The 25,691-nt window shown below is 41.9% G+C and overlaps 1 protein-coding gene across 4 annotated transcripts in view; it reads left to right on the top strand.

Moving 5' to 3' along the window:
* Positions 1-24,162, top strand: part of ZBTB46 (zinc finger and BTB domain containing 46) — a 55,679-nt gene extending 31,517 nt beyond the window's left edge. For 2 of the 4 annotated variants that reach the window (XR_014157908.1, XR_014157909.1), the window contains 4 exons: positions 734-785; positions 873-1,431; positions 17,578-17,753; positions 20,982-21,122. Coding sequence is in view for 2 of the 4 variants with exons in the window: in XM_081867688.1 (XP_081723814.1) it covers positions 734-785; positions 17,578-17,753; positions 20,982-21,374 (621 nt within the window). In the remaining 2 variants the exon portion in view is untranslated. Of the gene's footprint in view, positions 1-733; positions 786-872; positions 1,432-17,577; positions 17,754-20,981 lie in introns of all 4 variants that reach the window. The other 2 variants (XM_081867688.1, XM_081867689.1) reach the window with 2 other exon arrangements.
* Positions 24,163-25,691: the final 1,529 nt, after the last annotated feature.

Here is a 25,691-nt window from a genome sequence, read left to right as displayed (position 1 = left end):
ACCAGGTCTTTAGCCTCTACAGTCATACCTCAGGATGAATACGCTTCAGGTTAGGCAAATTTGGGTTGCGCTCCGCAGCGACCCAGAAGTAACGGAGCGCATTACCTCTGGGTTTCGCCCCGCGCGCATGCGCAGACCGTCAAAATGATGTAACGCGCATGCGCAGAAGCGCCGAAATGTGACACGCGCAGACGCGCAGACATGGGTTACATTCGCTTCAAGATGCTCCGGAACGGATCCCGTTCGCATCCCGAGGTACCACTGTAACTATCTTTGGCCTCTTAGGATGGGTGGGGTGTTTTAAATGTATTTTAAATGTCTTAATGCTTTTTTGTGCATCTAAGTGGGTTTTTGTTTGTAAATTGCTTTGAGTTACCTTTGGCAAGAAAAAGCAACCAATAAATTTAATAAATGATGATGATGATGATGACATGGCATACCTGTGAAGCTCTCATTTCTGTACAGAATCTACTGAACACAGATTTTTGGAGATCACAAAATGAACAAATATACAGATACTTAACAGTTCTTATTAGCAATTTGGGTATATATTGGTTATATATTTTGAGCACACTTTTAGGTATGAAATGAAACATTGATTTGAGTAACTAAATATTTGTAATGAAGATTTGCAGAAGGAGCAGAATTACAGCGAGTTTTAGTAATTTACAGGTGTTAAAGTACTTGATGTTCTCTGTGTGATCATTAACATAATTGCACTTTTCTTTTGCAGGTCACCTATGATGGATTTCTAACACTGTGGCAGTTAGATAGTTCTGAAACAGGTAAATGGAAAGAAGGAAGACTGTATATTAATGATTCAAAGTATAAAACTTAAAATTTAATTTTTATGCATTTCCTTTTTTTTTTAGATATAAACGCATCACAATCTGAAGATGTGGACTTAGTCCACGAGGGTTTGTTCTTGGATTCTTCTGGCCACAAGAGGCTGAGCTGTGCTTTCTGCAGAAGATTTTTTGAATGTGTGGAAAAGCTGAAGGAACACATTAAGGAACACACTTTCCCCATGATTGTCCCTTTTGATGTAGTGGACTACTCTAGGCCAGTACTGGCTAACCTTTCTGAGCACATATCTCCAGGGCAATTTGCCCGTTTCCAGTGTCCAAAGTGTCCTGCTAGCTTCACACTAAAATCCAACATGGATCGTCATGAAAAAACAATCCACTTCAACAGGAAGAAGATGCAATGCCCTTGCTGCCTGAAACTGTTCCGAGACAAGACAGACTTAAACCGGCATCTTATGTCTGTGCACTCCAGCGAACGTTCGTTTATGTGTCTTTTTTGTGGCAAGGGCTTTGGTACCCAGAAAAACCTCAGTACTCATATGAAAGTTTGCTATCTGGGTTCTACACAGCCAGTATCTGAAGAGTTTCTGAATCGTATTGATCAAAATCAGGAATCTGATGATGAGTAAGAAAACTGTTGGGCAATGGAGAGAGTGAGATTAAACTCTTAGAAGTGTATTTCTTAGCTACTTTGACTGGGTAGTGCATTCTGAATCAATGGCCAGGTAATGAAAGAAAGTTGTAAACCTCTTTAGCCCCAGGTTCTATGGTTAGGATTCAGACAGATATGAATCTAGGAGATGCTTCAGACTTAAAGAACAAATATAATTTTGTTATTCAGCAGTAATAATCTTAAGAGAAAATGTTAAAGAAAACATTTTTGTAGACTAAACAAGATTATTCTTACAGACAGCATCCCATAGTCCCAGGGTAGTTCTGCCTGAGTTGCAGTGTCTTCTGGGTAGATATTCACTTTTAGATTTTAACAGTAGGTTCAAAGGATCAAAAGGTTTTCCATTCATTTTCTCAGCACATTATTTATTAAAAACATTTCTCTACCTCCTCCCCACATTATCTGAATGCAGTATACAGCAATATTAATATATATATCAAAAATACAGGGAGAAAATGCAACTGAATTAGTAGGACAGAGTTATAATGTACTTGGATCAACCACCAGCAAAGTTCTGGCAGCACAGATGTGGTAGAACATCTGCCTTGCATGCAGAAGGCCTCTGGCTCAATCTGCAGTATCTCTGGGTAGGGCTGGATGAAACCCCTGCCTGAGATCCTGGAGAATTGCTGCTAGTCGGTTTAGACAACACTGAGCTAGATGAACCAAAGATGTGACAATGTGAGGCAGTTGCCTATGTTTTTAAAAGGCATCTTTTAAATGCCTTTTTAAAAAAGCAAGATTGAAGTCACCTGCTGTTGAAGCCTGCTGGATTGGTTGCACAGTTCAAATATCGGCAAATGAATATCACATTCAAATGATGTGTCATGCAGTGATCAAGAGTAAATGTTTTGTGATGTGCAGATTTCATGTTTATTGTAGCAGATTAAGAATGCATTATGCCTTTTTTTTTTAAAAAAAAAGATCCAGTTATCTCATTTGCATAACTTAGAGAAGCAGGACTTAAAAGGAGCATCCCTTTTCTTGACTCCTAGCTTCACACCTGTATATATGAGGATGTATATGAGGGGTGGAATGCTAGAAAGAGTAAAGTGGGGAGACCAAAATCAAAGAACAGCATCCCCTGAAATTAATTGTGATGTCAGGTGATTGATAGGTGTCATCTTTGGCCTGCCAGGGGTCAAGAAGATAGTGGTCTGGCCCACTAGCCAAAAGAGGTTCCCCACCCCTGTACTAAATGGGCCACAGTATTTTCAAATACCTTCACCATCTGTGAATTGTATTCAGTTGTAATGAGTGTTGTAATACAGCTAGATGAAAGTGGATTTGGACAGTTAGCTCCCATAGAAATTCTTCAAAAATGTAAAAACAACAACAACCCAATTTCTCTAAAATCTGTTGTTTCTTCAATCGGGTAGGCTACACTTCTTTTGAATCCTAGAAATCAGGACAGTATAAATGAGAGACAGCCATGAAAATACTAACTTGTTTTTGGTGTAGCTAAAAGATGGACCTGGGTACAGAACCACCTTGTGATAACAAGCACAAATCTTGGGCCAACTAGAGCACACCTAAAACTGAAAACTTGCCAGCAGGTGTTATGATCCAAGGAGAAATGTTTCCCATTAATAGTTGCTTGAGAGGAATATTATATAGAAGCTTGAAGGAGGTGTCCAGAAATGGCCTGAAGACTAATAGTGAATAACTGGTGGGTAGAAAAGGGAAGCCCCCAAAGGAAAAATGATTTTGAACATTACTTATCTAAATATTCCCATTCTCCTTGTGAAAAGAACTACAACTTGCTCCACAATATAAGATTTTTAGTCTTCAGGACAAAGGTATTTAGAATTTATTAAACTAGTTTCCCATCTTTGTCTATTGCTGGTACCAGTTCTCCTTTAATGGCTGTATAAAAATATTTCAAGGTGCTTCAATATTTTTTTTCTTAAGTGTTCAAAAGGAAGGCAGGCATTCATTTCTCACGATAATAAGAATCCTGTCCTCCTTAGGCTATGTTATTTCCAATTACAATTCCGGAAGTTTTTTCACTTAAAATTATTGCCTGTTCTCTGCTTGATTATTAGCTTACTGACTTTGCTTTGAACAACTGTAGAGGCCTCTCCCCCTTAATGTTGTTTTTTGTTATGCTGCTGCTGTTGTTGGTGTTGGTTTTGCTTTTCATTTTTTGTTGGTCCTGTAAAAATGTCCTCTGGTAAAATCATTTTAAAAGTACTTTTCACACCCTAGTCTTGTTAGGAAGTCCCGTTCTTGGGGAAAGTCATCATTTTCTTTCTTGCTGCCTGTCAGCCCACGTCTTCCTCTTTTGCTTCTCCTCTTGGAGAACAGACCTACAGATATGTTAAGAACCAAATCCCTATCATTTGTAGAATAAAAAAATTCCTTCCAGTAGCACCTTAAAGACCAACTGAGTTAGTTCTAGGTATGAGCTTTCGTGTGCATGCACACTTCTTCAGATACACTGAAACAGAAGTCACCGGACCTTTCTATATAGTGAGAAGGTGGGGAGGGGTATTACTCAGAAGGGTGGTGGGAATGGGTGATTGGCAGATAGCTGCGATGAGCCTGTTGACGACTCTTAACGACTGCAATAGGTCTTACAGGAAAAAGCAAGGGGTGAGAGCAAGGGGTGAGAGCAAGGGGTCTCACCCCTTGCTTTTTCCTGTCAGACCTATTGCAGTCGTTAAGAGTCGTCAACAGGCTCATCGCAGCTATCTGCCAATCACCCATTCCCACCACCCTTCTGAGTAATACCCCTCCCCACCTTCTCACTATATAGAAAGGTCCGGTGACTTCTGTTTCAGTGTATCTGAAGAAGTGTGCATGCACACGAAAGCTCATACCTAGAACTAACTCAGTTGGTCTTTAAGGTGCTACTGGAAGGAATTTTTTTATTTTGTTTTGACCATGGCAGACCAACACGGCTACCTATCTGTAACTGGAACATTTGTAGAATAGAATACAGTGGTACCTCAGGTTACATTCGCTTCAGGTTACATACACTTCAGGTTACAGACTCCACTAACCCTGAAATAGCGCATTGGCAACAGGAGGCCCCATTAGCTAAAGTGGTGCTTCAGGTTAAGAACAGACCTCCGGAACGAATTAAGTACTTAACCTGAGGTACCACTGCATTGAGCAAAAGTATGTGATATGTGCATAGAAGCCCCAGTGATTGGTAGAAGTGACTTCTAGTTTCACCTGCCTTAGTCTTAGCTTCAGGTGCAAACTACCAAGGAGATAAGTTACTACCGATTCCTCAAAATTGGTTTCTAGAGCTTCCTTAATCTCTCCAGTCCAGAGATTATGTTGGGTGACACTAGAAATACAATTTCTTGCTGGGGGTGGGGGGCAAAAATCCAAAGCCAGTTGGGGGAAAAGCTGTATTTGGACCTTTTGAATAACAAAACCCTTCTTGCCATCTCTTTCTTGACTAGCAAAAATTTGTGTTTGGCAGGGCATGAGCGTGCAAGCAAAAACTTTTTCTCTTCCAATTAGCACAACTAGCCTGCCATTTTACCGTCTGGCAACTGCTGAATAATTTACTTTGCTCTTTGACAAACAGTAGGTCATGAGAGAAGAAAGCACAGCAGGGCAGACAGAGATCAGCACACAGGAGTTGAGAGGAAAAAAAGGGAAAGCTCTGTGTCTCTGAAGGAAGAGCTCTTTTTTATTTGCTTGCATGATGCTTATTTTTTGCTAGTAAGGAGACAATGTACAGTATAAGGTGTTGAGGCTAAAAGAGAATAGCTACCCATGAAAGTCTCCTGCATGTATCCCACTGAGTGCAGCACATCTTGGATGTGTGTAAAATGTTCCTAATGGGTAGTTCCTACTAGGATGTAGTGTCTTCAAAAGACTGGGTGGCCATTGCATGTACTCAATCCAGACAGGAGCAGTATCGTAATACAGTGGTGCCTCGCAAGACGAAAAGAATCCGTTCCACGATTCTCTTCGTCTAGCGGTTTTTTCGTCTTGCGAAGCAAGCCCATTGACGGATTAGCGGATTAGCGCTATTAGCGGCTTTTAGCGGCTTAGCAGATAAGCGGCTTAGCGGCTTAGAAAAAGGGGGGGGGGAGGAGAAAAAACCCGCAGGAACTCGCAAGACATTTTCGTCTTGCAAAGCAAGCCCATAGGAAATTCGTTTTGCGAAGCGCCTCCAAAACGGAAAACTCTTTCGTCTAGCGGGTTTTCCGTCTTGCGAGGCATTCGTCTTGCGGGGCACTACTGTATTTGCATTATGACCACCACCATCAAAAAAATCATAAATCTGTGAGCTGGCTTTCTGTGCTTCAGTGTTAAACAATATTAAACAAAACAAAGATATAGAAATGGCAGGTTGCTGCCTTAAGATTCAGCATAGTCTTTACCCAGAATAAAAGACTTCAGGTGGCATCAAAACATAGAAACTTTTGGAAAGTGGCAAACACCATCTTGCCTAACATTGCCCTGATTGATGACCATTCAGACGCTACATACTGGATTATGACCCCCCCTTAACAGCCACACACACACCCCGGCCAACTAGTCTTTTTTTAAGCATTAAGCTTGAAGGAAAAAGCTGAAATTCAGAAGCTAGCTGAGTTTTTCATTTATTCTAAGAAGGGTATTATGATACTGTTTCATTTAGATTGACACTACTTGGTTTTGTTGTCATCGTTATTTATTAGTCACTTTTCTCAGAAAAAAACTCCAAGTGACTTCCAAAGAACAAGTATAAAAACAGAATAAAACAATCTTAAGTACACAAGTATTATCTATGCACAGATCGAATTCAATCCCTCCCCCACTAAAAGATAAGCAGGAAATTAAGATTTAAAAGCCTGGGAGAAAAGGAATATTTTTGCCTGGCACCTAAAGACACCTAATGTTGATGCCAGGCATGCCTCCCTGGGGAGAGAATTCTGTAAACTGGAAGTCTACCATTCTGAAGGCCTGTTCTTACATGTATCATAAAACTCTGCCTATGTTTAGTGAACCAAATAATCACTAGCCATCCTAGTTCCTCTTAAAGACTGTCATGTTATAAACTGAATCCATTGCTTGAATTTATAATCCTGTTTATGAAAAATATTCAGTGTTATAGCAGACAGTGTATTGCTACAGTAGACTTGCTGATTCATGTTTGATGATTGGTGTGTTCATTTTAAACTAGAAGATTGGGTGAATTTTTATGATGTATATGATTGTAGGAATTACTCTATTGCAGGCATAGGCAAACTCGGCCCTCCAGACGTTTTGGGACTACAACTCCCATGATCCCTAGCTAACAGGACCAGTGGTCAGGGATGATGGGAATTGTAGTCCCAAAACATCTGGAGGGCCGAATTTGCCTATGCCTGCTCTGTTGGAAAGCTTAGCTAAGGGGAGTCATTGAACAAGTACAAGTAATTTGAGCAAACCACCCCCCCAGAATTGTTTCCTTGTGTTTCCACTGTATCCTTGAGATTATAGGGGGAAAATGCTATTTCATAGCAGTAAATCCAGTGAAATTTAGGTACATGCTTTGCTCAGTCATTTAAGCAGGTGTGCGTTAAGGGCAGCAGCATAGTGAACATTCCTGCTCCATTATACATTATAATAAATGTATATTTTAAAACATCTTAACATTTAGTTCTGCTATGGTCCTGATTGTGTAAATCAAATTTAATTGATTAGGGCTGTGCTGTTAGGCCCTCTTGAGGATAAAGGAGGCAATTTTAACTTTCTGAGAGTGGTCATCATGTTGCAAATGAAGTAAAAGTTTATTATTACTGGTAGTAAGAAACTTGCATGAATAGTAAGTAAGGTTTCAGTCCTAATCCATTTACCTGAGAATCAGCCCCAATAGTGCTTACTTATGAGTATACATGGTTAAGGTTGTACTTTAAATTGTAATAAATCTCCAATCTAGTGTGCTACAATTATTCTACCAAAGAGGTTTTCTATTTTTAAAAAAGTAAAGCCATAAAAAGTACCTCAGAAACAATACTTGAACTTATAAGAACACTGTATGTTTTGATAACAATAACACTTTTAAGATGCAAAAGTATGCATTTTGTGTGAGTGAGTGAGTGAGTGAGTGAGTGAATGAATGAATGAATATATTTGCAAAGTGAATGATTTCTGAAACCTTTTAAAGGTTAACAGCATTACTTGTAAATAAATGTTCATTATTATGGTGCTATTTACAGAGTGTTGCTCTATCATTATTTTGTCCTTGGTGACACTGATAATGACTCTTATAATCTAATTGGGTTGCAGTGCAGCAGCATCTTTTCTTAACACAAACCCAAATGAAATTAATTATTCTTTTGCACAAATCCAGTGCTTGCAAAAGTAACAATGGATAAAAGAAAGGTGCAATGGGTGGAGGAGTTCTTGATACCCCCCTTCACTGAGGAGTGAGCCCAATTTCTTTTTTGACAGTTAGAAAGACAAGTACATACCTACTAGCAAATCAAACACTGCTTCAACAGTGAACCTTTCTTCTTCTTCCATTCATTCCTGTTTTACACGACAACACCCATTTTTATTTTCTAAAGCACTGGATGCATCTGACCATCCATCATCTTAAACATTTTAAAAATAGCTTTTATTAGAGCACAAAACTGGTCAGGGGATGGAAGTGGTATTTCTTGGTGACATGAAGGACACCAACCAGCCAGGCAATGCTGTTTACAGATCGCTTCTCTTGCAAATCTCTTGTATATTTTAATTGTGTTCATTAGACAAAAAGTATGCTATAAATGTCTGTACTATAGCACCTTTACTAAACTATTAAATACTTCCAGATATGTTTATTGTCACTACTGTGAAATTCAGAAATAAGCTGTGGAATGAATGTAATTTCTAGTGGTGCTCTTGTTTTACAGAGCTAGACATAGGTGCATATTTGAAATGGGGATTGTTTTAAATAAAATTTTAATTGAAAAATGTATTAACTGTTGCCTCTCCTTGACCAATGCATTGCCAAAGTTTGCTTGAGGAGGAAAGTTCTTTTTTTGCTGACAAAGAAATTATAAAACTTTAAGCACCTAGACCAATAAAATACCAGTAGTACATAGTAAAGAATTCTCTAGTCTAGTTTGCTGGTCCCATCTGCCTTTCAAAAATGTAAATTGCTATATTGTATTTTTCATTTGGTTGTGCATATCTTGTGTTTTATAGAAAAGATAAAACAAGGTTTGTAAATAAATTAATACAGCAAACTGAACTTTCTTCCCTGGATTCTGCTGTGCTGCATTGTGGAGAACTCTGCTTTGGATTTTAACTAGTCAGTTAAGGCTGCAGTCGTATGCACACTTACCTGACAGTAAGTCTCATTGCATTTATAACTTTTGAGCAGACATGTATAGCATTGCACTACAACCATGTCTAATAATGCTCACTTGAAATGCAACTGCATGCAAGCTGCTCCCAATGGCAAGATTAACATCCCATGTAATATGTTTGTGTATTTCTATTTTCTGTGAGCCATCTCACAGACATGCAAATACAGTAAGTAAGTAAGTAGGTTGGTGCATCTGACTTGTGATACATTTTCACCACATCTAGCTTAGCATGGATGGCCAGCATGGTTCTCTCCAGGTGCTGTTGGCCTTCAACTCCTATCAGCCTCAGCCCACAAGGCCAGTGGTTAGGGATGATGGGAGTCGTAATCCAGCAAAATATAAAGATCCACACGTTCCCTGCACCTGCTCTCCAACATTAAACCAGCCATGGGAGAAAGCTGTCTGACCAAGCTCATTTCTGTGGTATATGGAGGCTATGAGCAGCATTAAAAACAAGCGCTATCTTCATAGTTCCAACATGAATTATAAAAAAACCCTGTTCCAGACTTTACAAATGTAGGGTGCACACACAGAGATTCTATTTCAATCAGAATTTTGGCCCAGTTTCAGCACAGAAACTGCCTTGGTTGCCCTCAGTCAGAAGCAAAATGAGAAATGTGTCCCTATTAATTCTCCTTGATCTTTCAACAGCTTTTGATACCACTGACTATGCTATCCTTCTGGAGCAGCTGTCCCAGTTAGGGGTAGGTGACACTGCTTTGCCCTACATGGATGATCGTTTCCAGAGGGTGATGCTTGGCAAGTGGTCTTTGGCCCCTAGAGCCTTCAGTGTGGAGTTCCTCAGGGTTCAATGTTCTCCCCTTTGGTGTTTAACATCTACAGGAAACTGTAGATGTCAAACTGTTGTCAGCAATATGCTGATAACACATAGCTCTACTTCTCCTTTATATCTGCAGGTGAGGCAGTGGATGTGTTGGACCGTTGTCTTGCTTCAGTAAAAACTAGATGAGAGCCAACAAACTGAAGCTCAGTTCATATGAGACTAGGCACTGTTAGTGGGTGGTTCCGTAGACCAGATGGGAGGGAATTTGCTTGCTCTTGATGGGGTAACACTCTCTCTGAAAGAGTGGGTATATACCTTGGGAGTGCTCCTGGATCTGTTGCTGTTGCTTGAGGCTCAGGTGGCCTCCGCATGGAGTGCTTTCCATCAGCTCAGCTGGTGGCCCAGCTGCACCCCTGTCTGGACAGGGATAGCTTAACTTCTGTCGTCTATACACACTCTAGGTTAAATTACTGCAATGTGTTATGCGTAGGGCTGCCTATGAAGAAGGTTCGGAAACTTCAGCTGTTGCAGAATTCAGCGGCCAGGTTGCTCCATGGAGCATGAGTTTGAGCATATTATACTGATCCTGGCCCAACTGCATTGGCTGACAATTAGTTTCTAGGCCCAATTCAAAGTGCTGAATTTGACCTATAAAGCCTTAAACATCTCAGGACCTCAATACAGTGGTGCCCCGCAAGACGAACGCCTCGCAAGACTTAAAACCCGCTAGACGAAAGGGTTTTCTGTTTTGGAGGTGCTTCGCAAAACGAATTTCCCTATGGGCTTGCTTCGCAAGACGAAAATGTCTTGTGAGTTCCTGTGGGGTTTTTTCCCTCCCCCCCCCCTTTTCCTAAGCCGCTTATCAGCTGATCCGCTAAAAGCCGCTAAACCGCTAATAGCGCTAATCCGCTAAGCTATCAATGGGCTTGCTTCGCAAGACAAAAAAACCACTATACGAAGAGCCTCACGGAATGGATTAATTTCGTCTTGCGAGGCACCACTGTACCTCAAGGACCACCTCTACCCATATGAACTGACCCAGACTCTGATATCACCCCCCACCTGAGGCCCTTCGTCATGTGCATCCTCCATGAGAAATCTGGAGGGTGGCAACACGAGAATGGGCCTTTTCTGCAGTGGAATGCCCTCCCCAGGGAGGCTCGCCTAGCGCCTTCACTGTACATCTTTAGGCGCCAGGCAAAAAAGTTCCTCTTCAACCAGACCTTTTCCCCAATTAACATTATGTGTCCTTTTAAATGTGCTGTGGAAGCAAGGTGGTTATTGTTTTGTTCTTGTTTTTATTAAGTATTTTGTATTTGTATGAACCACCCTGAGTTCTTTGAATGAAGGATGGTATACAAATTTAATAAATAAAATATATAAACAGTAGCTTTGAGAGTTGTTGAAGATGGTATGATTTCAGTAGCCATTGGAATGATTCCCTTGCACATGGTGCGTTCACTCACTCACACCCTCACAGGTGGGGTTTTTTTGAAAGACTACAAAAACCTAAAAAGCCTATGAATAGAGATTATAATCGGATGAGATATCCGCAGTCTTAGCAGGCAGATTTCTGTTATACTACCTTCTGCTCTCGGTTGTCGTAATGAAGCTTTGAGAAATTAACCAACTACATGGCTGTCACTTTCTTTGTAAAGTTGCTTGTTCTGTGTCTGTGTCTGAATAGTTTTTAAAATAGTGAAGTTGAAGTGCAGGCTGTAGTTAACCCTCGGTGACCTTTACTTGAACGGCATATAGTTTGCTCATTTTGTCTAGACTTTTAGTAACTGGTTTATTATGAACCTGTCTAATACAAGCCATTCATTTTGTCTAGTTCACTGCTAGTGAAGAGGGGCAACTGGAGAGGGGCTATCACTATAACTTGATCCCATTTGCTGATCACTACCTTATAAGAATGATATTTGGATATTAAGAAGACAGGCTGTATTGGGTGTAGTCAAAGCGAGATGAATCTCTTAAACATTGAATAAGAGCAGACTAAGAATTAGAATGCACAGTTAGATTAACTCTTAGACTTTGGTATAGAATTATAAATCCTTGAAGTATTTATTTTGACTGATAACGGGTGTTTAGGTGTGATAATATTGTACATCTGTTTCAAATTGTGCTTGCAGTACTGCTTGATTAAAGATTACAATCTTAACTTTATGCTCCCTCTGTTGTGTGAATGGTCTGCTGTTGCGGAAACTGATTTACTCAACTGGGCTGAAATTTAGTGGTTCCTGAGTGTATATAAATTAAGAAAAACCAAGCATCTACCTTTGAAAGGAAGTGTATGATCATTCAGTATTACTTTATTCAATTTACTTGAGATTTAACAGCCAAGGTGCTAAAAGCATCAGTTCTGCTCTCTCGCTCTCTATTTTGTAATCATGACTCTTTAGTTTCTACCTAGTTTAGTTTCACTTGTTTCCATCTGAAGCTTGTGGTGACTCACTTAATTTGAGAATTAGCAAATGATCGGTTTAGGGGGAAATTTGACATTAAATGTGTTGCTCCTGTGAACTCACATCTCTCAGGTCCATGTTTGATGCTAATTAATGAACTTCCTTGTAGCCTACAGAGTTGGCATGAACAGTAACTACATCACCTTCCTGACACATGGCACCTCTGTTCAAATATTATTTGAATAGAATGACACCATTGGGAGCATAAGATAAGAAAACATGAACATTAGTACAGTATTTGAAGTAGGTATATGCGCCAATCATGAAGGTGTTCCAATTGAAGATGGTCTCTGTATGACATTCAGTGTGTATTGTGTGTAGCAGCCTTGAGACTTTCCCATGGTGACTGTTCTCTGTTCCCCTGTTGTAACTGTTCATTCCTTAGTCTCCATACCTTTATCTTCATTCTCTCTTGCCTCCCTTCTTTTGCCAAGAAACTCCCACCTCTTGTAAGGTGGACAATTTGCAATTGTATGTGCAAATTTACATTCTTTGTATAAGTCTTTAATTGGGATTCCTTTTTATAAAAGGAGGAATCATCAGAATGCATACAGTCTGCGTATTGATCACAATATTGTTAGTTTCTTCTGTGTAAAATGCATTTTTCCTCCCATTATCTGTAGTGTAATCATCCTATGGGGCGTGTCCAGAAAGTGGTGTTGGGGGATGAGTGTTCAGACCCCTGGGCTCTCACTTGTGGGGGTGTCTCAGGGTTCTGTCCTCTCCCCCATACTTTTTAATATCTACATGAAGCCGCTGGGAGAGATCATCGGGGTTTGGGCTGGGTGTTCATCAGTATGCAGATGACATCCAGCTCTACCTCTCTTTTAAATCAGAACCAGTGAAGGCGGTGAATGTCCTGTGTGAGTGCCTGGAGGGGGTTGGAGGATGGATGGCGGCTAACAGTTTGGGGTTGAATCCTGACAAGACAGAAGTACTGTTTTGGGGGGACAGGGCACAGGTGGGTGTGGGGGTCTCCCTGGTCCTGAATAGGATAACTGCCCCTGAAAGACCAGGTGCACAGCCTGGGAGTCATTTTGGACTCCCAGCTGTCCATGGAGGTGCAGGTTAATTCTGTGTCCAGGGCAGCTGTCTACCAGCTCCATCAGGTACGCAGGCTGAGACCCTATCTGCCCATCAGATGTTCCATCAGATGTCAAGGAAATAAGCAGCTATCCTATTTTTAAAAGACATCTGAAGGCAGCCCTGTTTAGGGAAGTTTTTAATATTTAATGCTATATTGTTTTTAACACTCGATTGGGAGCTGCCCAGAGTGGCTGGGGAAACTAAGCCAGATGGGCGGGGAATAAATAATAAATAATTATAATTATTATTTTGTTTGCCACCTTGATTTTTCCTGCAGACTCCCAAACTTGGCCATTAGGACCCAAATCTTTGGTACTAGCAAAATTGGTTTCGTAAAATTTATCATTTTTATTTGTAAAAAAAACTTACACTCTGCTCTTTGTCCTGTGACTCCAGGTTAAACCAATAATTTCATAAAGTAATAAATGTTAAGAACAAAATCATAAGTAACACAAATAATAGAATAAAATCAGCCTTTCACTTTCCTGAATTTAAGCGTCCCACTACCTTAAAAAGCCTGATGAAAAGACAAGGCTTCAGCTGGTGCCTAAAGCTGGATAATATTGGTTCCAACTAAACCTCTAGAGGGGAGCATGTTCCCCTGCAGGGGTGCTGTTATGGAGAAGGCCATCTGGGTTTAATCAAGGTTTACCATCACGATTTAATATGTGATATTTTAAGATAAAGCAGTACAGAAGAGAGTGAATATTTAGATAAAAAGAATATTGTGATATCTTAAAGACTAATAAATTTATTATGGCATTATGCCATGATAAAATTTTTAGTCTTTAAGGACTTTGTTGTTTTTGCTGTTGCAGACTTACATGGCTATCCCTCTGGAAGTTGTTAATTTAAATAGATGATTACCTTTCAATAAATAAGATCCAAGCTGCTGTTTTCACCTGTTTAGTTAGTGCATATTCCACCTCCAACCTTATTTGGAGGGGGAAGCATTTACCCAGCTGCTCTGTAGAGTCTGTTGGCAAATTAGACCCCGGGGCTCTCGTTACTGCAGTTTCCCTAGAGTCTGTCTGAGTGCTCATCTCCTCTAAAAGCAGGACAACAAGGAGAAGCACTACTGATAGTCCAAAAAATTATGTGAATATTCAAAAAGTCACAAAGGAAAGTACTACAATCCCAATATTTAATTGGGATTGTGAGCTATATTGTGTATAGAAAAATAATTTAACACAAGATATTGTTTGCTGTAGCTGGTACGCTCTCTCCGTTTGCAGCAGTGAAAATGATTTATAGGTGGCTGCTGTTAGATAAGTGTGCAACCCTTTTCTTGTTTTTTGGTCAACGCGTGATTCTGCATTTGAAAGGTTAATAGCGATGTTACCCCACAAGCGCCATTTCACTTTGGGGCTAGTCCAGGATTATAAAATGAGGTCCCGCATGCAGTCGTCGGTGTGTTGCATTTACGGTTCACTGGCTCACAGCAAGTTATTTCTGGCCTGATTCCAAGCATCAGGTCATTGTTGCTAAGGCGAGATCTGCCTGAACACCAGACACCTGCACATATGACAAGTAACAGAGGATAGTTACTTCTTTTTCTTGGTGTTTCATCAGACCTTGGAGATACAGTACTGACAATCTTCAGCTACAGCAAAGTATTTGACAGTCCCACCAGAAAAACCTTTCTGATGAAGCTACTTCTTGTTTCTGCACTGACACGGTGATAGCTGTATGGGTCTTTCTAACCAGTACAAAGCTGTTGCAGCTTAAATCAATACATTTGCTTGTACAGAATTTCAGACCTTGATACTATCCTGTCCTAATAGGAAGCATCTGCTGTTGAGATTTTTTTGCTAATTCCCCTGCTGTTGAGAAATTTTTGCTAATTCCCACTATTGGGTGTTAGTACACACCACAGCAAAATATTATTGGGTATATGCTTACTTGATTCTTGGAACTGGCCAGGCCTTCTGGGCTTCACTATAGCCTAGCATGCACCGAGAGGGCAACCCTAGGCTAGAACATACCCAGTATTTTTCCATGGTTTTATGTTACAGGGGAATATTAGTACTGTAATGTAGATAAAGATTGATTCGGGTGGTCCCCCCCCCACCCCCGGGAAATTCATCTGCTTCCATTGGCATTTATTCCTATTTTAAAAAACAGAATACCCTCTCTTTGAATTAGTGTCTCTCCCTGGTAAATCTTGGAAGCTTATTGGGGTTCCCAATATATTGTGTTATGAAACTGTGCAGATTGATTGAGATGAATCTCTGTGGCACAATGGGTCAGTGCACCTGGCTGTTAACCATAATGTTGGTGGTTGGAGCCCACCCAGAGACAGTGTTCGAAACCTCCATTGTTCTAGGTGCATTTTGCGGCCGGGAATTTCATTAGTGCAAGCGGTTTCTGAGCTCTGGGCACAGTACTGTGCCTAAGATTTCAGATTAAAACTGCAGAGTAGAAAGGAGGACCTTTTTCTGCCTCCCTACTTCCAGCTACTCTCTGAAGACTAGAAAAGAGACCCTCTTAAGAATATTAGGGGAGTGGGCTGGGGAAGGACTATACCATGTGAAAAATGAACATAACATTTTAGCTGCAGTTCATTCATTTTCAGCTTTGTATTTTTGTTATAAAAAAGCGCGCTTAGACATTCCATTGTTGTGCCCATAACCTAGGTTTAAGGTGCCATTTAGCTCCTAGCTTTCATATCTCAGTTTCTAACGCTGCCCAAGGATGCTTGTGGACAGGATTCCTGTATTGCAGGGGGTTGGACTAGATCATCCTTGGGATCCCTTCCTTTTTTTTTTTATAATATTTTATTTGGATTTTTCAAACTTAAATGCAAAAATAAAAAACAGTATAACATATATCATAACATCTTTTCATAACATCTTTGGACTTCCTCGCGCCTCCCGCTCCCATTTGCATCATTGCCAATTCTTGCCAGCAATTTATCATCTTGTTTACACTCTTATGTCAAATTCATTTAAATATAATCTATAAATTCTCCAAAAGGTTTATAATTTTTCCTCAAATTTACTTATCATCAAAATTCTCACTAATTTAGTGGTGCACAATTATTTATGATCTAGCATCCTTTCTTAGCATTCAACCAAATTACAGTATTTTTTTAAGTAAATCTTGAATTTCTTCCAGTCTTCTTCGACTCTCTCCTCTCCCAGGTCTCGGATTCTCCCAGTCATCTCGGCTAGTTCCATATAGTCCATCAGTTGCATCTGCCACTCTTCCAGTGTGGGTAGTTCTTGAGTCTTCCAATTTTTAGCGATGAGTATCCTTGCTGCCGTTGTTGCATACATGAAAAATGTTCGGTCCTTCTTTAACACCTTCTGGCCGACAATGCCCAGAAGGAAGGCCTCTGGTTTCTTGGTGAAGGTATACTTAAATACCTTTTTCAGCTCATTATATATCATTTCCCAGAAGGCCTTCACCATCCTTGGGATCCCTTCCAACTCTTCCTTTCTATGATTCTGTGAGTACCATATTTGTGAGAGCCTTCCTGTACCCATGAAATAAAAGGTAAAGGGAGGTAAAGAGACCCCTGACCATTAGGTCCAGTCGTGACCGACTCTGGGGTTGCGGCGCTCATCTCGCTTTATTGGCCGAGGGAGCCAGCGTTTGTCCGCAGACAGCTTCCAGGTCATGTGGCCAGCATGACTAAGCCGCTTCTGGTGAACCAGAGCAGTGCATGGAAACGCCGTTTACCTTCCCGCCGGAGCGGTACCTATTTATCTACTTGCACTTTGATGTGCTTTCGAACTGCTAGGTTGGCAGGAGCAGGGACCGAGCAACGGGAGCTCACCCCGTCACGGGGATTCGAACCGCCGACCTTCTGATCGGCAAGTCCTAGGCTCTGTGGTTTAACCCACAGTGCCACCCGCGTCCTATACCCATGAAATACACACCCATTAAACAGAAGAGCACAGCTTGTCTTTATAAGAGTTGGCCAACTTTCCATGAGGAAAGACAATGAACCTTAACTTAGTGTTAGTCTATTTATAAAGGGTTACGTCTCTATAAGAACACTTCAGTGGTATACAACAACAAAAGGAGCAACAATTAAGATGCCCAGTGCATACTTCCTGCTCTGTCACATCATTCTGTTCCACGTGGAGCAGTTTTTCTGTGATTCATCATTGTGATAGTTGTATCTGTCTTTATAATTGTATATTTTATTGTTGTAACCCACCATGGGACATTATGGTGAAGGGTGGGTAAGAAATCTTATAAATTAAAAAGTAAATGGAATTCTAGTTAAATATGGGAATGGGCCTATAAATATGGGAATGGCGTGTATGTAAGGTTACAGCAAGAATACTAAAAACCCTACTACAAAAGAAGTTTCTGAAGCTTTGCCCTTGGTGCCCTTGATTCCCATTAGAACAGAGATTTTCTATTGGTCTGTTGGATAAGCAGTTAGTTGTGTGTCTGCTGAAGAACAGAACTGTGCTAGAGTTGTAACCTGCGCTGTGTTGTGTTTCTCTTCCAGTAAACGAATTCACAGTGATCAGAAAGAAGTTCAAATGCCCCTACTGCAGTTTCTCAGCCATGCACCAGTGTATCCTGAAGAGGCATATGCGATCCCACACTGGAGAACGACCCTATCCTTGTGAAATTTGTGGGAAGAAATTCACCCGCCGGGAGCACATGAAACGGCATACCTTGGTAAGTTTGGCGCCTTTGGAGTTGCTCCGAAGGGCAGGAGGCAGCTGGAAAATGCAGGAGTGGTTTGTAATTGAGAACATGAAAGGTGGTGTTTTATGTGCCCATGTTCCTTTGTCTGTCTGTGAAAGGAAGAGAAAGTGAAAGTGAACTTTCAAGGCTTTGTTCCTCCCATTTTGTGGACATTGCATGGAAAGAAGGAATCAGCTGCTTGGGGAGCCCATATGGTTCTAAGGAAGAAGACATGTTTTAATTCAGGGAGATGGGATGGGTCAGTTGACACTGGGTCTCTTACAACAATTCTGTGTTTGGACACTGTCCATATGAAAGAGTTTGATACCAGTCGTAGAAATGTAAGCCAGATCTTTCTTGTTGCATTGCTGCTATGCTTGTTAACTCTTGAGCCAAGTGCATGATGGATTTTCTCACTATGAGGTGTCTTGAAGGGAGGCGTATGTATATGCTGTCCTGCTTTTTCTTATGGGCTGTTGGGCCTAAGAAATTGTCATGACAGATGACAGTGATGTTTGTTAAAAGTCTGTAAGGATGTAAAGAAACATCATTATCAAGCTACATATCGAGGCTGCACGCTCTGGAGCATCCATATATTCTAAAAAACAAGAAGGCAACTTCATATATTTCTGTGTGGACCTTATTCTTGCTCTTAATGTATTTCAGTGATGTGTGCTCCTGCCCCTCCCACAGCTGAACCGCACATCTCCTGTGTTAGAACTAGCAGTTAACACACTCAAACACCCACTTACATATTTGGGTGCAATATATTGTACTATAAAGGGACGCGGGTGGCACTGTGGGTTAAACCACAGAGCCTAGGGCTTGCCAATCAGAAGGTCAGCAGTTCGAATCCCCACGATGGGGTAAGCTCCCATTGCTCAGTCCCTGCTCCTGCCAACCTAGCAGTTCAAAAGCATGTCAAAATGCAAGATATATAGGTAGTGCTCCAACGGGAAGTTAAAAGGCATTTCCATGCGCTGCTCTGGTTCGCCAGAAGCGGCTTAGTCATGTTGGCCACATGACCCGGAAGCTGCACGCCGGCTCCCTCCGCCTGTAAAGCAAGATGAGCGCCGCAACCCCAGAGTCGGTCATGACTGGACCTAATGGTCAGGGGTCCCTTTTACCATTAGGTCCAGTCATGACCGACTCTACCATTTATCCTTAGCTGGACTAATGCCACCTTAGCATTCAGCAGATTTCCCCACCTTCTAGAAAGGCATTGGCTAATATGGGCTCCGGTCAAGTTAGTGGTTCCATAATTTGCTGTCTGAAGTCCAAGTGAAATTTGGGTTCTCTTATTATCAGAAATACAAACCGAACTGTCTCTTTGGTAGAGCTGGTTGTAATGGTTCTAGGGGTTGCTCGTGCGTAAGCCGGTGCTTATCTCCCCGGCTGGGTGCAAACACCTGGCTGGGTTGCCAAAGTGAACCTTTTCTGTCTGGACAGCCACTCACCCGTGGCTGACACAATCGCTGGCAGAATCCGTCAGTGGGCGTTTCTTGAACTTCTTCCAGCAAAGAAGCTCTTTGACGCCTAGTCTCCTCCTACTCTCTCTGCGCAAAAGCCTTCTGCGCAAGGAGGGCGTGGGCAACGGAGGACCCCTACTCTCCCCGCTGGTCCCAGGCAAGGAGTCATGGCACTGCCTCGCCGCTTCCCCCATCTGCCCCCCTTCTCCACTGGTGCTACGCTGATTCTCTTCCCCAGAAGATGGGCTGCTTCTCCCGATCCCTGGACGCTCTCTGGAATCCCCCTGGCTTTTGCTCTCTCCCTCCGGCACTGATGGCAGTTCCCTGACACTGGTCTTTAAACATTTTTTACACCTTTTTGGTAGGAGGATTGAAGGATAGAAGCCATGTACTTGAGTAACTAAGCTTTTGGTTATGAAGGGAAGATACCTACTTCCTTCTGTGTAGTGTCCAAAATGTACATCAGCCCGTACTTTCTGCAGACAACCTGTCTTTCTCTCAGCTGCCTCCTGATAGGACTTTCTTTTCCCCTTTGAGGGGAAAGTTTGTTATATAGTCAGCTGATACACCTCTGGCTGCCTAAGGCAGGTGCGAATCCTGCGTCTTCGTTTGCCAAATGGCGGCATTTATAGACAAGATGGGCAGCTAGCCTGCACTGCTGAAGCAGCAATATTGAAGGGGCTCCTGTTATCTGTTGCCATAGTACCCAAAACCCCACTGCCTTCTCCTTCCTTCCATGAATGCTTGTCCATTCGGATGAGTGCCCAGCCATCTGGTCGTGGAACTGGTTGCTCCCTGAGATGCCCCTTGATTTGCATCCTTTGGGCTGGAGTTAGTCATATGCCACTCAGTAGCCCCAGAGCTTCATCCAGCTACCCTTTCTTTCTTTCTTTCTTTCTTTCTTTCTTTCTTTCTTTCTTTCTTTCTTTCTTTCCTCCCTCCCTCCCTCCCTCCCTCCCTCCCTCCCTCCCTTTCTTTCTTTCTTTCTTTCTTTCTTTCTTTCTTTCTTTCTTCTCTCTCCCTCCCTCCAAGGCCTGTTCTTCTTTAAACTGTAGTTTGTTGTTACATGGTACCAGAGAAGGGGAGGAATCCTGCACAAGGAACAAATGTGGACTTCTTGCACTGTTTTATTTGTGTCGTTTCAAATGTTATTTTGTTTAATTTGTAGGTTGCCTTGCCTTACGAGGCTCAGGGCAAATAATAACCATTACATTTGAAAACAAAATACAATTAAAATAATCTCCCTTAGTTTAACCCTAGACACTAAATCCTAGCTCAGAACAAACATTGATATGGTACTTCTTCAAGATTATAAAATCAAACCTCCATTTTTTAATCACTTTTGGCAGTATGTAAGTGATGACTATAAAGGGGCACACAGACGGGAGATTGTCCATTTTGAATTTTTGTTATGAACCTTCCAGTGTTAAAAGGAGCATTGACTGGCCATCCTAATCTGTGCAATGGTAACTAAAATATAGCTTCTGAAACTCACAGCCTTGTTAAGAGGCAAGACAGTGGCATGTTCTGCTTTTATGCTTTTGAGGTTTCCTGCATCTATTCCTGATTGCTGGCAGACGAAATCATATTAGAACAAAATGAAGAAATTAGAGACAGCTGCTTTAAAAAGAAAAAGAAAAAACTTCACTAGTTGTTGCAATGTGATCTAGCTGCACTTGCACCATAAAGTCTCTTACTTGCAGACCCACCTGCCTTAACTTTGTCTTTCCTCCCTGCTCCCCTTATCAAGGTCCACAGCAAAGACAAAAAATACGTCTGCAAAGTGTGCAACCGAGTGTTTATGTCTGCAGCCAGCGTGGGGATTAAGCACGGTTCCCGCCGCCATGGCATTTGCACAGATTGTTCTGGCCAAGGCATGGCCAGCCACTTGGATGCCAGCGGAGGAGATGGCTCCCCTGACGAATTGTACGGCACAGAAGAAGGCCCATATATGGAAGATCCTGACGACCTCAAAGCAGAAGGAGATGAAGACATGGGGGGTGACGATGACATAAAATGGAAAGATGACATAGAAATTTCACAAGACGACGTGATTTTGGAAGATGACAAAGATGACATTGACTCTCCACAGGAGAATGAAAACTCTGAGGATACCGACAAGGATTTCACTTGGATTTCTTAGGGATTTTTGTTCTGCTCAATCTGTTTGGGATGGGGCAGGGAAGAGGAAGGTTGTGTTGGGAAAGCTCAAGTAGCCTTGCTAATGTCCTTGTGTACAAAAATGTCTTGTGTGTGGAGCATTTTTTTTCCTCAAGCAAACAAGCTCTTTATTTGTTCCCTCCAGATACTGTATCAGCAAACATTTCCCCTGAAACATTTCCACTTTCTTGCCTGTTGTCCTTCACATGCTCCTGAAATGCTTAGAATCATGTCCTTGTCTTTCAGTGAGAGCCAACCACATTGTAAGCAGCCTCCATGGAGCTTCCCCCCTCAAATTTTCCTCTACCTTCAGCTTGAAATATGGAGGACTCTTACTTCTCAAACAGTAATTACCAAAACATTTTGAAACAACTCTGCTTCCAGCAGCCAGGGATTCGTGACAAGCTTACCCATGGTAAAGTCCGGGACGCGGGTGGTGCTGTGGTCTAAACCCCTGAGCCTCTTGGGCTTGCCGATTGGAACAAGCGTCCCCAACCTGCGGCCCTCCAGATGTTTTGGCCTACAACTCCCATGATCCCCAGCTAACAGGACCAGTGATCAGGGATGATGGGAACTGTAGTCCCTGGAGGGCCGAAGGTTGGGGATGCCTGGATTGCAAGATCCGTGGTTCGAATTCCCGCAACGGGGTGAGCTCCTGTTGCTCTGTCCCAGCTCCTGCCAACCTAGCAGTTGGAAAGCATGCTGGTGCAAGTAGATAAATAGGTACCACTGCAGCAGGAAGGCAAACGGCATTTCCGTGCTCTCTGGTTTCCCTCACAGTGTTCCACTGCGCCAGAAGTGGTTTAGTCATGCTGGCCACATGACCCAGAAAGCTGTCTGCGGACAAACGGCGGCTCCCTTGGCCTGAAAGTGAGATGAGCACCGCAATCCCATACGCCTTTGACTGGACTTAACCGTCCAGGGGTCCTTTACCTTTTTTTACCTTCCCCATGGTAAACAGAGCAGTGTGAGCATTTCAGGACTTTTCCCTTTAATAATGCAACTCTTTCAGTAAGCCAGAGAGATCAATAGCCTTTCAGGTCTATAGTCTTCACTAGAACTGGGACACTTGCCCTCAGGTCAATTGAGCAAAGGATTCAGTTGCCCATTGGCATTTGTAATATAAAGATACCCTCCTCTGAGGTTTGATTTGTGATGCTATATGATGCAGGGATATTTGCTGCAAAAGTGTCCCCTAGTGGCCAAGTCTTGTAAATGCACTTTTCTTCTGGTGTGGCTGTCTTTCTCTCTTGTTCAGTGACATATGGCAATATTCAGCGTACCACCTTCTTTGCCAAGTTCTGCCAAGCTCTGTTAGGACGTACCCATGTGGGGTATTTTTTGTCAGGTCTTGGACGCTTTAATTTTTCGCAGCAAGTGTACCAATCCCTGCTATCATACACATTTGTGTCATAGTTCCCTCAGAAGAATCAGGGATTGCTCTGCCAGGTGGAAAGGTAAATTGTCCGCCACCAGTGGCAGAACTCTGGGTGCCAGTAAGGACAGCAGAGTGGGAAATAGGAGGTGTGCCAAAATGCACCCAGAAGTTACCCTGTGTCCGCCTCATTTGAAATTGAGAGGAACTGCGCAAGAAATATGAAAGACTGAGGTGAGCATTGAAAAGGGCAGATTTCAGATTTCTTTGGCAGCCCGAGAGAATGGCACAAACTCCCCAAATGACCTGAGTTCTTCCTTCTTTGGCTACTGCTTCTGTGCTTCAAGTGTAATGCCAGACAGTTCGTCATGGGTGCATCTATGTCCCTGAATCTGGAAAAGCGGACTATGTATTTAAGCATCTATGCAGATCTTCCGCATCTTGTCTACCGGTTGTGGCCGCAGGCTTGTACCCTGCAGCACCCACAGAGAAGTGTCTAGGGTCATGATCCTAAGAACTGGTGAGTCGTATATTTCATGGTTGGCTACTGCTTTTCTGGTGCAGCCTTGAAATAGTAAACTGGCCTGTACATTTTATCTTGGGAACAGATTTTTATGCAGAATAATGTGATTGTGCTTGAAACCGGCCACAGGAAGCAGCCTTCAGAGCAAGGAAATGGAATATCAAAGGTGCTATTATTGTTGTTTTTTGTGCAGCAAGGACAACAGGCTTCTGAGATTGTGTACAGATGATCATTTCTAAAGAGCAATGGAAGTGTCTTCTGTTCACTGGAGGGGCAAAATCTTTAACTAATGCCTAACATTTACTTCCATTTGCAGCTACTTCTCCATATAAGACAATGAAGGGCATGGGACCGACTAGATCAGAATGAAAAAGCACCTGGTTTTCATCAGTTAACTCCCAAATGAAACCTTGAATAGCAGGCCATTGCTGTGAAAGACAGGGAGCAGATTCCACTTCCTGTTTTTTATTTTTACTTTTTCTTGTAAAGAGAGTGTATAAGCATATTATTTAATGTATATATATATTAAAACACACACATTGCAATTGATTTCAGAACTGTTCCACGGATGATCACTAGTGTTCCTTGTCATGGGCTAGGTGCTAAGGAAGGTCACACGCCTTATGGCAGCAGTTGTCAATCATGCTGCTTAGTGCTCATTTTGGCCTTCAAACATACACTTCTTGAAGTACTACAGAAATCTGCAAACATATTCATAGAGAATTTTTTAAAAAAGGAATAACAAAAAAAATAGCAATTGCTAAGCCTGTACAGTATGGCTTCAAATTCTCTGCAGGGCTATCGTCTGTACACAGCCTGAGGACAGAGCTTGCAAAAAATAATAGTCCCAAAACAAAGCCCTGCTACCATGCATGTTTCTCCTCTGGAAGAACATCAAAGCCAGTTTTTCTGAATCCAAAGAAGACAAACCCCATTGGTGACAACCTTTCGATGTTAAAATGCCTTTCACTGAAGATACTTACCCTTCACTGAAATGTTTAATGCAAGAATTTCCATCTGGTCTTGCACTAATGAACAGCTTCCTTTAAAGAGTTTTGCTGGTGTAAACCACACCATTTCATTGACACTTGTTTCAGTGCTTTATTAATGGGTCATATCACTGTGTTAATGTTTCAGCTTCCTTTGCTTGGATAAATCTCAGGCTAATAAAGAGAACTGAGAGGGGAATTCACTCATTTTATTTTTCTATGCACTTCTTTTCTTCCTCTCCATCCGTTGTCACTCCCCACCATTTCACAAGACCACATTCACTGGTGTGTTTTAGGCTGTCTTGCTGAAGTTACTCCATGTTCTTAGTGCTTAACTAGCTCAAAGAAAAGTTTTATTATGTGAATGTGGATTGCTCTGCTGATAGACAAGAGTACAGAATTGTTTTTATTTAGCCAGGGAAACATGGCCAATAACCAAATACTTTAATATTCTCATGGGAGGTTGCAGAGCAGGGGCTAGAATCCAAGACTCTTCTTGCATTTGAGCTTATTCTATTTCAACTGGAAGACAAATGTTTTAATACTGGACTTTCATAAACACGTTTCTAAACGCCGTAGAAAACAAGCTATGCACAATGGAGGCCTTGGCTGTCCAAACGACAGAATCCCAATGGATTAATAGCAGTTCTAGAAAATGCTGGAGATTTGAGTTCCTCTTGACTCCCTTTTCATTGCCATCATCTTGTATGGAACCAAGGACATCAGGATTTGAGGAGTCCTAGTGTTTGGCATGAATAAAGCTTTTTTTGTTTGGGGGGCACACTCCTGAATTTAAGACATTCCATTTTCCTCCCACCTTGACTTGACAGTTGGATTTCACACACAAACCAACCCTTGCTGGCCATATCTGCAAAGTGATTCCCTGTGTACTCAGTTTGGCTTGTTAGTACTTAAAGCAAAAGTGCAGGAAAACCTCCATGGAAGTAATTTTCACTTTCTCTTGAACCTTCCTGGCTCCTACCTTGGGAACTTTGGTTATGTGGACTGCCAATTCCATGTTGCTGTCTTTATTGGTTCATATGTGGTGTGGTGATAGAATAGGGACAAAGGACCTTCATACATGGTGCATCATCTTCTTCTTCTTCGGCAATCACTCGTAGCCGAGTAAGATTGTCTTCCATAAACACGTTTTAACAATGAGTCCGTGACTGTGGAGGCCAATTCTGGATCCACACATACTTCCACAGTGATGGTGCATCTATACCTAGATGATTCTCTAAAACACTAGGGAGTTATGAAAGCACCACTCACCCTGAATTGACTTTCCGTGTTGCCTTTCCCTCTTCTTGGTTAAACTTGATTTTGTATTCATTTTCCTCCTCCCCCTGGTGCTTGCTTTATTTAAAATGGTTTTCTTTCCCTCTTTAAATAGAAGCCACTTGTCTTTTATGC

This window comes from Podarcis erhardii (genome assembly GCF_964252035.2).
Source record: "Podarcis erhardii genome assembly, chromosome: 6".
Taxonomy (NCBI): Eukaryota; Metazoa; Chordata; class Lepidosauria; order Squamata; family Lacertidae; genus Podarcis; species Podarcis erhardii.
This window is presented reverse-complemented; position numbering and strand designations above follow the sequence as displayed.